Source organism: Homalodisca vitripennis, chromosome 1 (assembly GCF_021130785.1).
Source record: "Homalodisca vitripennis isolate AUS2020 chromosome 1, UT_GWSS_2.1, whole genome shotgun sequence".
Classification (NCBI taxonomy): Eukaryota; Metazoa; Arthropoda; class Insecta; order Hemiptera; family Cicadellidae; genus Homalodisca; species Homalodisca vitripennis.
The window spans coordinates 139905022-139921572 of NC_060207.1; the positions used below are offsets into that span (position 1 = coordinate 139905022).

Sequence of the window (16551 nt, forward strand, 5' to 3'; positions counted from 1 at the left end):
CATAAAAAATTAACAATATACTTGTTCTCCAAAAAAGGGCTATAAAAGTAATTATCAATTCACATAGTTTAAAACATTGTAAATCCTCTTTTTAAAACGTTAAAAACTCAAACTGTCCTGATACGTTTTAAATGATTAGTGTTTTGTGTAGTTTTTTATTAAGTGCGTGGTTATAGAGTTAGTGAAGTTGGCAAACAACATGGTGGTTGTGATTCCTGACCTAGGCGTGCCACAACGCTTTGGTAAGATTTGTTTATTTTAACCTAGTTTTTAATTATGTATTAGGTTAGTTCTTACCTGAAGAAGAGATGAGATTGCAGATCTCGAAACGTGGTGTTACTGATTACTTGTTTCACTGAACGATGGCAAATGTCCGGAAAAATCCTGTTTCCTTCACATAGAGATGTGTTGTCTGCTGCAAGCACAATGTGTGACGAGAGTTATGGTATTAGTGTGGCTACTGTGATGTTGCTCTTTGCATGACACCTTGTTTCCTCATCCACTATTAAGGCTTTAAGATAAAAATTTGTTTTCCAAACTATGAGTATTAACACTTTTTCAACCATTGTGATATGTAATTCTGACTTATAAAAATGCAAAATAGCAATTTTACTGTTTTTATGTAAATAATTTAAGAAAAACTGTAAGAGCTTTATCAATATACAGTTATTCAAAGTTTTTGGCTATTTTCACAGTTAATTTATTAAAAGTAATCAAAATATAAAATAAAAGTATACACTTTTGGTTGGAGTAAGTTAAATAAAATAAATTTTTATGGAGTTAATTAATTTCAGATTCATTCCACTTATCTTAAATATAGGTTACATGATGTTGTGTAGGTATCAACCGCCAAGAAAGATGGATGTTGAACACGCTCATTCCACAACACTAGTTAACCTAATACATACAAGAACATGTTTTTGCCAAGCTGTAAAAATTCTGTTTGGTTACAAGTAGAATTAACGTCAGATTGAACTCACAACACTGCATGAGTCATTCCAATCTCAGCGAAATATTTGAAAATGCCTATAAAATATAACTGCTGGCGCACTTCTCCGCAATGATCACCTGATGAGAAGAGATGGAGCAGGACATCCCCTCTATCGATTACAATTGCATGCAAGAAAGACTAATTGAGGACTCATACATTTCTAATTATTACTCTCTCAATTGCTCCAGTATTTCCAGCTATAAATTTTGCACCAAATATTCAAAAGTTTGCTATTAGTGTGTACTAAGTGCTACCAACAGATGATAAAATATATCTTCTTACTTGTTTGGCTCAATCAAACAAACAACCAAACATGTCACTGTGCCCACCCAATTTTTAAAAATTTGTTGTTTGCATTATTCAAATGTTTGCAGGAGTGTAGATTGTTTCTCAATGAGATGAACAACAGCCTAGGAAACGAACAGTTGGTGTATTCTGTACCTTGCCTGGTAGTGGTTGCAGATGGAGTTACTTTGAAAAGACCTTTGGTAAGTGTTTTGTTCATACAATCTTATAAATCATTAACTAAAGTTCAATTTTATTTGTTGTGTCTCTATATTACATTTCTTATTGAAATTTGTTAGTAATATGTACAATAATGATGGTAAAATTAATAAAAATCATTTTCTCTCTTAATACACTACATCCTTTCTTGGAATTCTTCAAATTGTACTTAGACAATATACAATAAACAAACTTCTTTATTTGTATATTCTTTGAGAACAGTAATTGCGTCAACAGTTTTACATAAATGATAAAAAAGTTCAAATATGATTTGAGTCTTGATTAATTAAAATGTATATGAAGTTAAAACCAAGTGAGGTTAGTCTGGTTGTTCCTCAAGTTGACAAATTCTTACAAGGTGTAGGTGTGCTCCTGTAACCACTCCGTGAGATACTTGTTAAAGTGAACTACCTGGCTCCTGCGTAACATGGTTTCTTCTCATAGAGGGACGTGTGATGTATCGGGGGATTGCAAAGTTTGTGTTGTTCTTAGCACTCCCATTAAAACTTCTCCCCTGACCCCTTGCGGGTTATGCTGCAGGGAACGTAGTCGTCCACTTAATACGATTTTAAAAAGTTTTTTATGTTCATTAATATGTTAAGTTTTGTAGCTGTATTTGTAATGGTTAAAATAATATTAAGCTGTCCTGGGATTTAACTGACACTCAGTCAACATACCATTTGTTTCTAAATGAATATGGGGGTTTTAACGGTTTTTAGTATTTATTATGAATTATCCTTAAAATTATAATTAATCTATTATTAAATAAAAAAGCAGCTGAAACAGTTTTGTTTGTAGGCACGCACATGTGCATGCAACGTTTACTCTGCCATCCATTAAGAAGCGCTATTAGCAAACATTGCTACTCGAACAAACAGCTTGTTGTGTTCTGCAATTTGTAGTCTGGATGTCCAATTGTATGAAACATGCATACCATATTAAGTTCAGTTATGATCCTTCAAGTGATATATCTGTAGATGGAATCATCAATTTGAAGATGAGCTGTCTTTCCAAAGGGGAAAAAAAGGAGTGACCAAGAGTTAGTGAGGAAAGTGTTAAGAGAGTGAGAGTCTATGATATGTAGCTCAAAGAAATTAGTTCGGAAGGCTGGTCATAAATTAGGAATTTCCAAAATTTTGGAAGTTTTTAAAGAAATATCTAACTACAATGTTTGTATATATAATTTTCACTGTCTGACAATGATGACTAAAATTAGCCTAATTTTAAAATTGTACCGAGTGTTTTTCTCATTTGATATATATAAAAAAACTGTTTTGATTGCAGGACCCACTGTATAAAGAGTTCTGGGTGGATTTCAATACTAGCACAAGAAGTATCTCATTTTATTACATGCCAAACCCAGAGGAAAATTGGGAGTTGCTGAACATTGAGATGGAAAATATTCAATGTGTCATGGCTAGGAATAGTAGGTGAGTTGGTTGTATACTATTTGGTAATTTATGATGTTTGTAGAAATTTCCAAATTTTTGATTTGTTTCTTTAGTTAATATAAGAATACTCTGAGTTGATAATATAACAACATTAATCCTCCGACTCTCATTCAACGGATATTCGTTATTTATTTTCATTCCTTTAACACCAATCAACGGATATCCGTTAATTTGGCCCACAAGCCCACCCACCTGCTTAATCTCATTTGTTATAATATGTAAACAATCAAATATCGATGTGATTTATATACCATTGTAAAGGTGTAGAGTTGCCGAACACAGCACTGGTAATTTTATTGTTCTATGACAGCAGTGTAGTTTTAGAACAACGTTGCTATTTTCGTCTTTGTAGAATAAATAATTTCACCCATTTTTTTGTTTTTGGAAGTGTTTTATAGTTTTATAACAAAATATTACTAATTTTTACAATTTTATGTGTTTTTGATCACGAAACCCACGCTTCTTGTATTACTTTCAGTTTTTGCGCTAACTAATAAGTTTAAGCATAACTTCTGCTCAAGATCTGTCTTTTTATTTGTACTTACACTTGATATTGTAACAGAGCTGGAATTGCTCCATTTCTACAATAAACTTATGTTTATCGGACGTAATATGTTAGACATAAACTACAATACAACCAAAAAAACAACAATAATCTTCAATCCAACACTGTGTAGAATACCGTTATTCTGCTAGAATTTGCTTCATACCATCAGATACATTGGAAATTCAGCTCGGTGAATTTACGTATCGCTTGGTGAACATTCCTCCTCTCCGTTTGTTACAGTGTCTTTTAGCATGAAAATTTCTATTTGTATAGCATGAACCATAAGGTAACGGAGGCTCTGATTAAGAAGCTTATCTTCTGTTTACTTTCGTTTGCAGTTTTCCATTTCTTTATAGTATTGCCCTTACAACCAAACGCATGAGTGAGGGAGGTAGTTTCTCCAAAGTTTTTATCAAGCACTGTCAACGTGTGTTTGCTCAAACGTTAAAAATCAGGCAAATTTTGTGGATGTTCAAGCAATTAATAGTTACATAACACTACGTCGAACCTTCCTCCGTAACAGTACATAATGCTGTCGAAAATACATTCCTCCCTCCTCTACATCACATAATTTAGGGATGGTCCCTAAGATAATACATGAAACATTAACAATATGCTTCACTATTAAAATATGGGTAGAGAACGTGCTTGTTATTATCTGTTTTTGTCAAGAGTGCCAGGGCAGTAATTGGCTGCCTGCACAAAGAGCACCTTTGTTGTGTGACATGTAAACCAGTTTTTAAAACGTCAGCTTTTATAAGTGAATTTCCATCCATAAAGGACATCTCTGCATTATTTGGATATAAAATCACAATGAGTGCAACGTAGACAGAGATTGTTTTTGTTCCTTCCAGTGAGAAAGGCCTGTGGTGTCAATTCTCACAGCTTGCCATGCAGTATTTCTTTGATATGATGCCATGGCAATATGACACCATTTCTTGTTTATTTTGGTCTTTCCATTCTAATACTCAGAGTACTGACATTTTATGTACTTTAACCTACTGCGTCATGTTTTTAGATTTAACCACATCCGATTACATTACACATGTCTGGTTCTGTTTTTAAAATTAATGTTTATAGAATTTATTCTCAAAATAATCAAATTTTTATTTATTATTTCTAAATTAGATGAGCTTCCAAAATTATCTCAGAGTAAGATATATGAAGGTATATATAAACATAGTAATACTGGCAGAAAAACTTTTAAAGGCTGCTAATTTCCAAAAAATGAACAGTCCATTGCTAATTTTAGTGACAATTAGCCTCTTAATGACTTAAAAATTATAAAAATGAAAAATGCTTATTTCTTATTTTTAGCTCCAATTGTTTGCAATAACTCACCTTTACCAGACATACCAGCAGGTCTATTACAAGAATTAATTTCAAGATAAATGAGAAGTGTATATTTAGCTTAAGACAATTAACAACAGTTGATCATGATAAAGATAACATGTAAATAATGAGTGCCTTGGAAGCTATTTTGTGATAAATTATTTCTTTCTTCAAGTACAAATTATAACTGCACAACTTTTTATAACTAAATAAAATTGATGTATAAGTTAAGTTTTTATAAACCTTTTACTGCTACATCAGTTATTAAAAGCTATTAATATTATACATTAAAGTAACAACACAGTAAAATATAAGCATTCCCTTCAATAACAGTTGCTAAATAATTTAATTTAACTTATTTTTTATAGTGGTTGTAAATCCAGAGAAGGAAAAGTTATCCCTGCAGTAAAGATAGATGTTACACTGAAGTTTGACCCTGCAAAGCCTAATCTACCTCAGGTATTGAGGATCTATCCTCGAAAAACCCATGACTTTGCTGAGATTGAGAAGAATTTAAGCAGTAAAATCTTTGGAGACAAATACAAGGTAATTTATTTATTGGTTTAATGTTTACACATATATTTTGTAGGGCTTTTGTGATTAAGATTAAATAAATACAATCTGCGAAAATTTTCAGACTTTTCATTGAAACCCAAATGCTCAAAACTAGTCAAAATGATCAAATGGATTAATTTTAAATAACTACTTTAGCGCTAATGTCATAAATTTGGACATTTCCTATGTTAAACAAACATTTCTCTTTCTGTGAAAATGGTTTCAATACATGCTATGGTTGATCATAATGTTGTTATTACAAAGTCTGTCATTAAGTAAGCGCCAATAATAATTTCTTTCGGTGAAAACAAGAATCACAAAATTTTATTTACAAGGTAAACCTTTTGATGTGATGGACAACTATTAATTATTGACTGAACGTTAGTGATACCTATTACTTAGAGGGCAGGAAAAATTGTTATTTCATTACTGTCTGCCTGCACGATATCTAGAGAACAGACAGGCCTACAGACTTAAGTTTTGTATGAAGCTTTATTTCTATATAAGCAATATCGAGTTTTATGATTGTGCATAGCCTAAGTGAACAGTTTTACATTGGTCTTAAGGGTAACAACGATGTCAATGATAAAATCGCTGAATAAATAAATTTGTAAACAAACTGAGTTCAATCATATGATGTAGTAACATATGTAGCCTAATTATCCACAAGATATCTCGAGAAAGATATTACCTGTAGACTAAATTTTGCATACAACTTCATGTCTACTTAAATAAAAATTAATGTTCTATGACGGTGCATCATTGAAGCCAATCACTCAGTAGACTCACATTTCTCTGTAATCTGCCAGGGGGATGTAAACATTTATTTTCTGTATGATTATCTGGCTGTCTGCTCGCAGGACTTCTCAAGAATGAAATGAGCTATAGACTTAAAATTTTGCATACACTTAGTGTGACATACTCTTGTCTTGTTTTAATTGTGATATACTAATGGAAGTCTTTAACATTTTACTATAACTATTCGATATGAATAATTTGAATAGAATAGGGTGTTGAAATATTTGTAGAAAGTTTTACAATCGTTATATTACAAGTTTTATTTCTTAGATTGATGCTTCACTAAATAAACAAGAACACCTTTAACCCTCCGAGTGGTGAAAGACGCTGCAGCGTCTATTTATTTTCTATTACCAGTGGCAAAGACGCTGCAGCGTCTATTTACGTAAGCCTTTTTTGTTAAGCGGTTTATAAAAACATTCTGCGACGTATCCGCGCTGAAGTGGTATGGATAGAAAGAACAGATTCCAATGTTTAATTTCATATAGTATTTTATTGTACTGGCTATACGTTTTGTTTACTGTATGCCGATTTTAAACGCCCTTGGCCAGTCGCGGTAATAGAACAGTCGCGGCTGGATGCAAAGAAAGACTATGTGTTGTCCTCCTCGGTAGACTAATGGATATAGTCTCGGCTCTCTAACTGAGAGATTACGGGTTCAAATCCCGGGGAGGGCCCATCAGGAATAAACATAAAATAGCCAGTGTTCAATGAAGCCGTCATAGCTTAAAGCTGAGGCTTAAAAAAAAGAACAAAAAAGAAAAAAAGACTATGTGCTTTATGTGGACCCACAAAAAAAGAGGTAAAAGCCACTTTTGGTGTCCAGCCTGCAATTGTGGAGTTCACAGAGAGTGCTTTCCTTACTTGGAACATTATTGGAGGCCTCTAAGGCCTGGAAGAAAGAGGAGGAAAGAAGATGCCTCAGATACAGACTAAAATGTCAAAAAAACTGGTGTGCATAGTTGTTTTTATGTAATTAGTGTTAGTGTTTTTTTTTTTTTAGTTCATTCAAACTGTGTGTTTTTCAAATTTAAATTAAATTTAGAACAAAACTGCTATCATGAATAGTTTTATTTTGCTATTTTTTTATTTCATAATTGAAGCCAAAAATAAAAATAAAAATTTTCAAAAAAATATTTTGGTTTTTTCAACTCATCTACTTTTCAACTAAACTAAGGTAAGTAAACTATTTTAACATTGATACATTGTGTGTTTTGTGCAGTTTAATTTGATATATAACATGTCATAATTATATAATTTTTAGAGCTAAAAATATGTATATATTGATACAATACAAAATGTGAGAAAAAGTCCCGCCACTTGGAGAAAAAGTAGTTGCCACTGGGAGGGTTAATGTTGCCAATCTAACTTTTTGAACTGGAATGACTTAGTTTCAGGAACGCTCTCCCATTGTCAAATTATACTGCCAACTCTGTTAAAAACTTAATAAATATAGTCAAAATTTAAATTATTGCGAAACATAATTATTTTAAGACTAGACACCATGTATCTAATGTATTCTTTTTATACTGATGAATAAAGAATATTTTGATTTGATTATCAAACACATATGCACGGAGACACTCAACACAATATGGACAAATGTGTATCAAGATTTTGTGGGTACAGTCTTTAGTCATTAGATTTGGTATATCACATTTAAGTGTATGAATATAAAATTAGATTATTGTATATTCTGCTACCAAGTACATTAAATTACACTTTTTTGAAAGCTTTATAATTTTTCTAGGTTATATTTACTCGATTGCAAACTATAATAATGTACTGACAACTGGCATTGTCTCTACAAACTTCAACAAGTTTGAGCCAATTAGGTAATTGCTGTGTTATATAGTGGACATACCTTCTTCAAAGGTATGTCCAACTAGCAAGTGCAAGTGCAATTGGTCACATGCAGGAGATAGATGTAAAACGTATGTCCATGAACCATTTCGGGTGGTAAAAAACCTCAGTACTTGTTGACACTTGGATGGCAGGAGTAGAAGTTGATGCGGCAGCAGCAGATAGTCAATGGCGCGTACCCAGTCTACTTGTCACAGTTCTTTATTGCAATAATTGCTATTCTAAAAAATATTTTTATATACCCATATTACCACTTGCATCCAGCAACTCCTCTCACCCATATATTAACTCCAACTGTCTTACCCTCTCCTCATCCTCAACAGTCTACACAAACTAACCAGACACCTGAAGTTGACACTAACCAATCTTTTTTAGAGAACCTAAGCCTGTTCCCACCACTGTAAATAAAATTAATCATAAACCAGATAGCACTCAAAATAATAAATGTTCAATTTTTCACCAAAATGTTCAACATTTAAGCTCAAAGCTAGAAATTTTAAAACTTAACTTAATGGAAATTGATTCAGATATTTTGAGTTGTCAGAGCATAAAATGTTAGAATCTGAGCTTACATTGTTGCACATCCCAGGGTGTCATTTAAGCTCATATTACACTAGATCTACTTTTATAGGCGGTGGTGTCATGATCCTCACACGAGATAGCATCACAAGTAAAAGAATCCTAATGCCGGCTATACAAAATCTATTAGTTGAAAAAGAATTTGAGTGCTGTCTGTCCGAAATTTCAGTATTTAAGTTCACTTTTGTTTTAGGTTGAATTTACAGGTCACCAATGCCAAGTTTTATGGATGGTTTCTTATTAAAATTTGAAGATTTATGTAGTGTTTAAAGTAACAAACATAAGCATATTATTTTAACTGGAGATTTTAATATTAATGTTAAAAAAAACAGACATTATCATAAATTTATTAGCATTTTGAAACTATACAATTTAACTTACAGAGTAAATTTCCCAACTAGAGTTCAATTAGGGTCGGAGAGTGCTATTGATAACATTATGAGTAATATTGAAGATAAAGAATGTAAAGTAACAGGTTTAATAACACACATTTCTGATCATGATGCACAACTTTTGGAAATACTTGGTATAAAAAATAACAGTAAGAAAATAACTAAAAAAATATTCTAGGAAATTTACACAAAATAACAAATGCATGTTTCTACAAAACCTGTTTAAAGAATCTTGGTTGGATGTATATCAAGCCCCAGTAAATCTAAAGTATAATATATTTTTAGGGATTTTTTCTTATCACTTCAATATTTGTTTTCCCAAACTCTTTACCTCACTACGGGAAGGTGATGATCATAGTTGGAAGACTGAAGAAATAAGGTTTAGGAAAAATGAAATTCATGAATTAGAAATTTGTTTTAGGCAAAGTAAAGACCAAAATTTAAAGACAATTATAAATAATCTGAAGAAGGATCTAAAAACTTGTATGGATAGGGATAAAAAAATATTCTTTGACAATAAGATTAAAAACTCTGGAAATTTTTCAAAAGTCACATGGAGTATAATAAAATCACAAGTTAAAAAGACCTCAAATGCAATTTCAAATATAAGTATTGACAGTAATGGGGAGGAAACAAGTGGTCCTATTGAAGTTAGCAATGTGTTTAGCAAATTCTTTGTCTCAGTAGTTGACCAATCAGTACTACCCAAGATTGTTAAAAGTAAAGATTATAATGAGAGTAATATCAATACTATAAATACAAATTTTAAATTCAGCTCAATAACAGAGCAAGATCTAGGAAAAATAGTTAATTCTTTTAAAAATAAACTGTCCACTGGGTACGATGATATTTCAATAAATATAATTAAAAAGGTCCAACCATCTATTATAAAACCCTTAACTCATCTAATTAATTCATCTTTAATTACTGGTTATTTTCCGATGAACTTAAAATTACAAAAGTAATACCAATATTTAAAAAGGGGCAGGTAAATGATCCCTCATGTTACCGCTCTGTCTCATTGCTCCCAATTTTCTCAAAAATCTATGAAAAGACAGTTTACACACAATTAGTTAGCTATCTAGATAAGAATAGATTATTAGATGAGGAGCAACATGGATTTCAATCAGGAAAATCTACAATAACAGCTGGAATAGACTTTATTAGTTCAATAATTGAATCAATTGATAGAGGAGAAAAGGTAGTAGGTATTTTCTTAGATCTCAGTAGAGCTTTTGATAGCGTTTCTCACAAAGAGTTGTTAAAATCGTTAACTATTTTGGGTATTTCTGGTAAAGAATTAAAATGGTTTAAGTCCTATTTAGCTAATCGTAAACAATATGTTGAAATTGAACATCTTGAGTCAGAAGTTAATGATAAATACATATATTTGAGAAAGTTTAATTCTCATAGGTTAGAAATACCACACGGAGTACCACAAGGATCTATTTTAGGTCCATTATTGTTTCTTTGCTACATAAAAGGTTTGCCTGGACTGATCCCTAGGGGCAATAATATTTGCTTGTATGCCGATGACTCTAATGTAACAATCTCTGGGAAGACCATGGAATGTATTGAGGAATCATCTTTTATTTGCCTTTCAATCATTAAAGACTTTTTTGACAGTAAAAATCTTCTCATAAATTCAAGTAAAACTAATTTTATATCTTTTAATACAAAACAAAATAGAGAAAATGATCAACCAAATATTTTTTTGGACAACACTTTATTAGAACAAGTTGATCATACCAAATTTCTTGGCCTAATGATAGATAAAAATCTTTCATGGGATAAACATATCGACTGTGTTGTTAGTAAAATGTCATCTGGATTGTATGCCCTAAGACAAATGTCTAAAATAAGTAATTTAAAAACTCAAACACAAATTTATTATGCTATGGTCCATTCTGACCTAGCCTACGGGATTAGTGTGTATGGCGCTACGACAAAAAAAATCTTGATAGAATACTGCTTCAACAAAAAAGGGCACTTAGAATAATGTTTAACTTAAAAAGAGACCAATCAGTGAAACATATTTTTGTAGAATTAGGCATTCCAACTGTTTTTGGATTATGCATTCTGGAAACTGTAGCATATGCTAAAGTAAATATAAATTTTGTCCAAGAAACAAATAGGCATAATTATAACACTCGTACAAACAGGCAAGTAGAACCTCATAATTTGACATTTTATACTAAAAAAAAACAAAATTTGTAGGCACTAAAATGCTCTATCACCTTCCCTGGAAGTTTTTGGGGGAACAAACTTTGATTAAATTTAAAAAAGAACTAAAAGAATTTTTGATTAAAATAGCACCATATTCCATTGAGGAGTTTTGGGAAAGAAACTACAGTGGAACTTGGATAATTCGAATCTCAAGGGGCCAATAAAAAAATTTGAATTATCCAAAAATTCGAATTAAAAGAGTTAAGAATTAAAGGCATAAAATAATGACCCTTCACATCTTTGCTGAAAACCTGTATTGACAATAACATGAATGGTTGTAAATGTATGTTTTTCTGAGCATTTCTACTAAACAGAGTATGGTAAAACAGTGCAAAATTGAATCATGAATTATCTAAAAAAATACACAATTACAGTATATGTTTATGAATAAAAGAAAATAAGTTGAATGGTGATAAGGGATATTATGCAGTACAATATTATTTAATATTTTTGAAAGAAGTCGGAAATCTTCACTTGTTTTCTAAAGTTAAGTCTTTCAGAAGTGACAAAAGATTTTGCCATATTCAATGAATTGAAAATAGACTCACGTCATTTTTTACTTTAAAAAAAACGTCTAAGTTCCATGATGTGATGTGCTGCTTCGGCCGCACTCGGAACGTTTATTTCCGCCCCAACTGATGACTCGCCGTCTTCATCACCCGATGCCATGTCACCATCTTGTTTATTGTTGAGCACTGCAGCGATGATCTCCGCGTCTGTTATCTCACCACATACTGCAACATCTTCATCCACGTTGACAAAATCTTCAAACGAGATGGCAGGGTCAGTAATGACGTCCTCCTAGCCGTCAACTGAAGGTACCGCTTCCGCTATAATGTCGTTGGCTTTTTCGGCGTCGTCCTCCTTTTTTAAAAAACCAGCTTTTTTAAAGCAATTTTTGATCGTTCCGGCGTTACTATGTCCCAAGCTTTCTTGCACATGCGAGAGGCTTGAAGAATGTCTAACTTGATTTTTAGGGCGTCACAATCTTTAGTCAGTATGTAATCAACTAATAAACGTCTGTAAAACTGTTTTAGATTTGTTATGGTCCCCTGGTCTATAGGCTGGACAACCGAAGTCATATTGGCAGGGAAAAAATTACTTTAACATTTTCTATTACTTTTTTATGCGCAGTACAGTTGTCTATAAACAAGATAACTTTTCGTTTTTCTTTTATGAACTTTTTGTCTAAGTTCAAAAACCATTTCTCAATAAGGTGACTGGTCATCCAAGCTCTTGCGCTGTTCACATACTCCACTGGCTTTGATTTGACGTTCTTGAAACAACGGGGACTAGCCAACTTGCCAATCATTAGTAAAGGCAGTGATCCGTCCATTTTTGCACCAACCAGGAGAGTAATTCGCTCTTTACTCAGTTTTCCTCCGTGGCATTTTTACTCTTAAAATGCGAGTGTTTTGTCAGGGGTGCATTAAAAAAGGTCCAGTTTCATCAACATTGAAGATGTCCCTTTCCTCCCGATCCTGAATCTTCTCCTCCAAATCTGTTTTCCATCAGTTGGCTTCATGTTGATTAACGCTTCCACTATTACCACAAATGGATTTCAACGAAATTTTGTTGAAGCCGTCAAGCCACCCTGTACTAGCCTTAAAATCTTTTTCCCCCAATTCAGTAGCAAATTGTTCAGCTTTGCTTCTTATGAGAGGACCACTCACTGGAATCTTCTTATCCTTAGTTTGTTTGAACCACTTTAAAACACAATTGTCCAAATCTGGATTTTCTGGCTCCCTTAACCTTTTCCGGTCTTTAATGTTCTCACTTTCACTCCAGAGAGTTTTTTTCTTTATTCTTTAAGTAGGTGGAACAATGTGTTAGGAGGAATTCCAAAGTCCTTGGCAATGTCAGATTTTTTCTTAACCCCCTTCTCTACTTCTTTGATTGGCGCTATTTTTTGAGCCAAAGACAAAGTTTTGTATGTTCGAGGATTACAACGCGACGACATTCTGCTCAACAAACAAAGAGTCAAACACTAACAAATTATACGTAAAATTACGGAAGACATACAGTACTGTACGTAAACAAACGATATGCAAGAAAGTTCACACACCCGCACAGTTGTCAAGATAGACTAACCACGTGACACTAACGGTTGAGTCAATTTACAAATCAAAGAGCTGGTGAGGAGTGGAGTGATCTTGCAGGCAGCGCAGCTTGTGCCAGTCGCGATGAGTCACGTCTACAGGGCGGGAGGGTAGCTAGATCTGTGTCCAATGGCCTTGAAGCAAGTGCCTTGCGATTAGAGAGAGTGCAACGGCCTTTCGCGAATATTTCCACTTTAAAATCAGCATCGGGTTCAAATAAAAAGTTCGAATTATCCAAAATAAACTTCGAATTAACCACGATATTTTAGCATTACTTAGATAGAAAATGCTAGGGACCAATATAAATATTCGAATTAAAGAAGATTTCGAATTATAGAAGTTCGAATTAGCCAGGTTCCACTGTATAATTAAAATTTGTGTATACACTTTGTGTATTTATTTACTTATAAGCTATTATTTAAGTTGTAGTTTATGTATACATGTGGTGTCATAAACTTAAGAAAATTTTGTGTTAAGATCCTTTTTCTGTATAAGAATTTATGTTAGAAACTAACTACGTCTTGGAAAATATTTTTTTTCTGTTTGGTGACCTGTTAAATGTTAAATTTTTATTTGTTTTTAAATTTTTGCTAATTATTATATTAGTTTGGTTTAAGTTATATGTCAGCTGTTGCTTGTATTAATTTAATTATTATATTATGCAAATTTTTGTTATAATTTAACTATTATTCAATATTATTAATTACTAGTAATTATACTTATTGTAGGTTGACGCTATTCATTGTACAATGTACATTTTATTGAATAAAGGATATTTGAATTTGAATATATTGTGTATACATTTCTTTGATAAATAAATCCAAACTAATAAATAGAAGACCTAAATAATTTGCTCACATTTATTTGAAGCTCTGAAGTAAACAAAATACATGGCTGACCACCAGTTACAAACAAAACTTTTTCTTTTAAAAAAAAAAGAAGAGGACGATCCACTTCAAGCCTTATTCTGTCTGTTTCCATGGACCACTGGCCTGTGCAACAGAAAATAATGTAACAGAACATTTGAGGCTAATTCTATTAGATGTTTATTGTATTACTGTGATAACAACAAAATTCCTAACCTAACCGAGAGCATCTAAATGCATTCTATTGGAAATGTTAAAAATACAATCATTATTGCAAAACGCAGAACAGAGGAAACATTAACTGCGCCTTTCGGTCTACAGTCCACTTGGAGGTAAGACACATGTGCTGTACTTTTGCCTGCAATGGGTTAAAAGTTGTGACAGACTCTGTGATTTACAGATTTACCATTTGTCGAATGGTTTAAATAAATTGACAATGCAATCAGGAACATTTAGATACTAAAGTAAATTTCTGTATTTTGTATAATGGACAAAATTATAGAACTTATTACTTGTATAAGTTGCATAAATTTGCAAATAGTACAAGTCTTTGTTTTAAAAGTTCTTTTGTCGTTTTCTAGAGTGAAGTTACCTACACTGATTTACCATTAGATGGAGGAGACACTCGATCCCCTAAATGTAAGTATTTTTCTATAAAACATATAAGTGGTGGTGTTATAACTTGCTGTCCTTCTGTATGTAAATAAGTAGTCAATGATAACGAATTATGCAATTTATTGTTGGGTGTGTATTGCTTATAATATTATTATAAACTATCTAAATGCATTCTATTGGAAATGTTAAAAAATACAATCATCATTGCTAAACGCAATAGTCAAAAAAGTTTTAAAAATATTGTCTATGTAACAGAACTGTAGTCTATAAATAAATGAAAATAATGTTTTAAATACCCAAAGCTTTAAAAGAATTCTGTGTATATTTACTTCAACCCTGTTAAGTAAGATAAGTTTTGTCTAAAAAATAATATTTTATTCACATTCCTTGGAGATGCGCAGGGTTTTACAAACATTCAGTAGTCAGTTAACAAAATGTTGCTGATCTTTTTTTTTTATTAAAACCATTATGTTTGAATCTGAGATTTTTTAAACTATTTATTAGTAAATGGCAGAATAAAATTGGTGCCTTTATGAAAATATTTAATCATAAAATAAAATTGGCAAGATTTGTTCACTTGTTCATGGTTAAAGCTTTTTGAGAACCAGCAGATGATCTATCAAGTGCAAACTTCTATGATAGAATAATAAAGTGGGTGATTTAACATCTGGACTCATTTAGGGAAGAAAGAATGAGTGGTTGGTTTATCGCATGCTTTTCTAGTACTTAATATTTTTCCTTAATCTGACTGGTATGTGTTTTGTAGTTAGTTTTTGTAAAATATTATATAATGTTTGATTTCATTCCTTGCAGTCATTTCTCATACAATATAACTTGTGTTTAATCTTTGCTAAGATATAGGAACAACTGGGTGTCTTCTACTTTTGTTCTTGTTCACTTGTTTTTCTGACTGGATGTTCAGCTCATCACTGTTTCTTTATTAAGAAATACCTTTATTATTGTAGTGCCATACATTGCTTTATTGTTTGTTTGAAAAAGGTTGTGACTTTATATAATCTCTATACCATAAGTAGTTAGTGTTTTATCATATATAGGAAAAATATTGCATATCACAGTAGATTGTGAACTTGGACCATCTGATATTGGTGATAGTTATTCATTGTCATATACAGGGTGTAACAAAGTGTTCTACACAAACTAATGGAACAAGTAACAGATTCTTTTGAATGTGTTAATTTATTTACACTGTTTCATTGTTGAACCCTTACCTTATTGTGAAGAAACTTGACATGCATGGTCACACTACTATTTGCAATAAATAAGTTATTTGATATCTGATTTAAACATTTCAAGTATTGTTGGATTTATTTTATAAATTGTTTACAAAAATGTACTTTTTCACTTTTTCTTTGTTTAAAGTGTTTTATTGAAGATGGATGATGTAATAGGAAAGTAGGGTTCTGTCTTAGGTATGTCTGTGCTTGAGTGAAACCTATATAAGATCAAGAAAATTTTGAAATATTATTAGCAATTCTTTGTTTGTTTTTGACAATGGAAGGATTGTGAAGGAAACAGGGTTTTTTCGGACATTTGCTATTGTTCAGTGATACAGAAAAATCTGTAACACTATGTTTCGATATCAGCAATCTGATCTCTTCTTCAGGTAAATAACTAACTAACACATAATTGCAAACTAGGTTAACTGTTAAAACTTAACAGTTATTTTGTTGCAAAAAACGTAACAATTCACTCAATGCAATTATTTTGAGATA

The 16551-nt window shown here is 32.0% G+C and overlaps 1 protein-coding gene across 3 annotated transcripts in view; it reads left to right on the forward strand.

The window, feature by feature from the left end:
* LOC124372091 (synaptonemal complex protein 2-like) overlaps nt 1-16551 on the forward strand; it is a 73820-nt gene that overhangs the window by 25622 nt on the left and 31647 nt on the right. For all 3 annotated transcript variants that reach the window (XM_046830461.1, XM_046830467.1, XM_046830473.1), the window contains 4 exons: nt 1366-1479; nt 2780-2925; nt 5194-5371; nt 14785-14842. In XM_046830461.1, coding sequence (XP_046686417.1) covers nt 1366-1479; nt 2780-2925; nt 5194-5371; nt 14785-14842 — 496 coding nt within the window. The remainder of the gene's footprint in view (nt 1-1365; nt 1480-2779; nt 2926-5193; nt 5372-14784; nt 14843-16551) is intronic.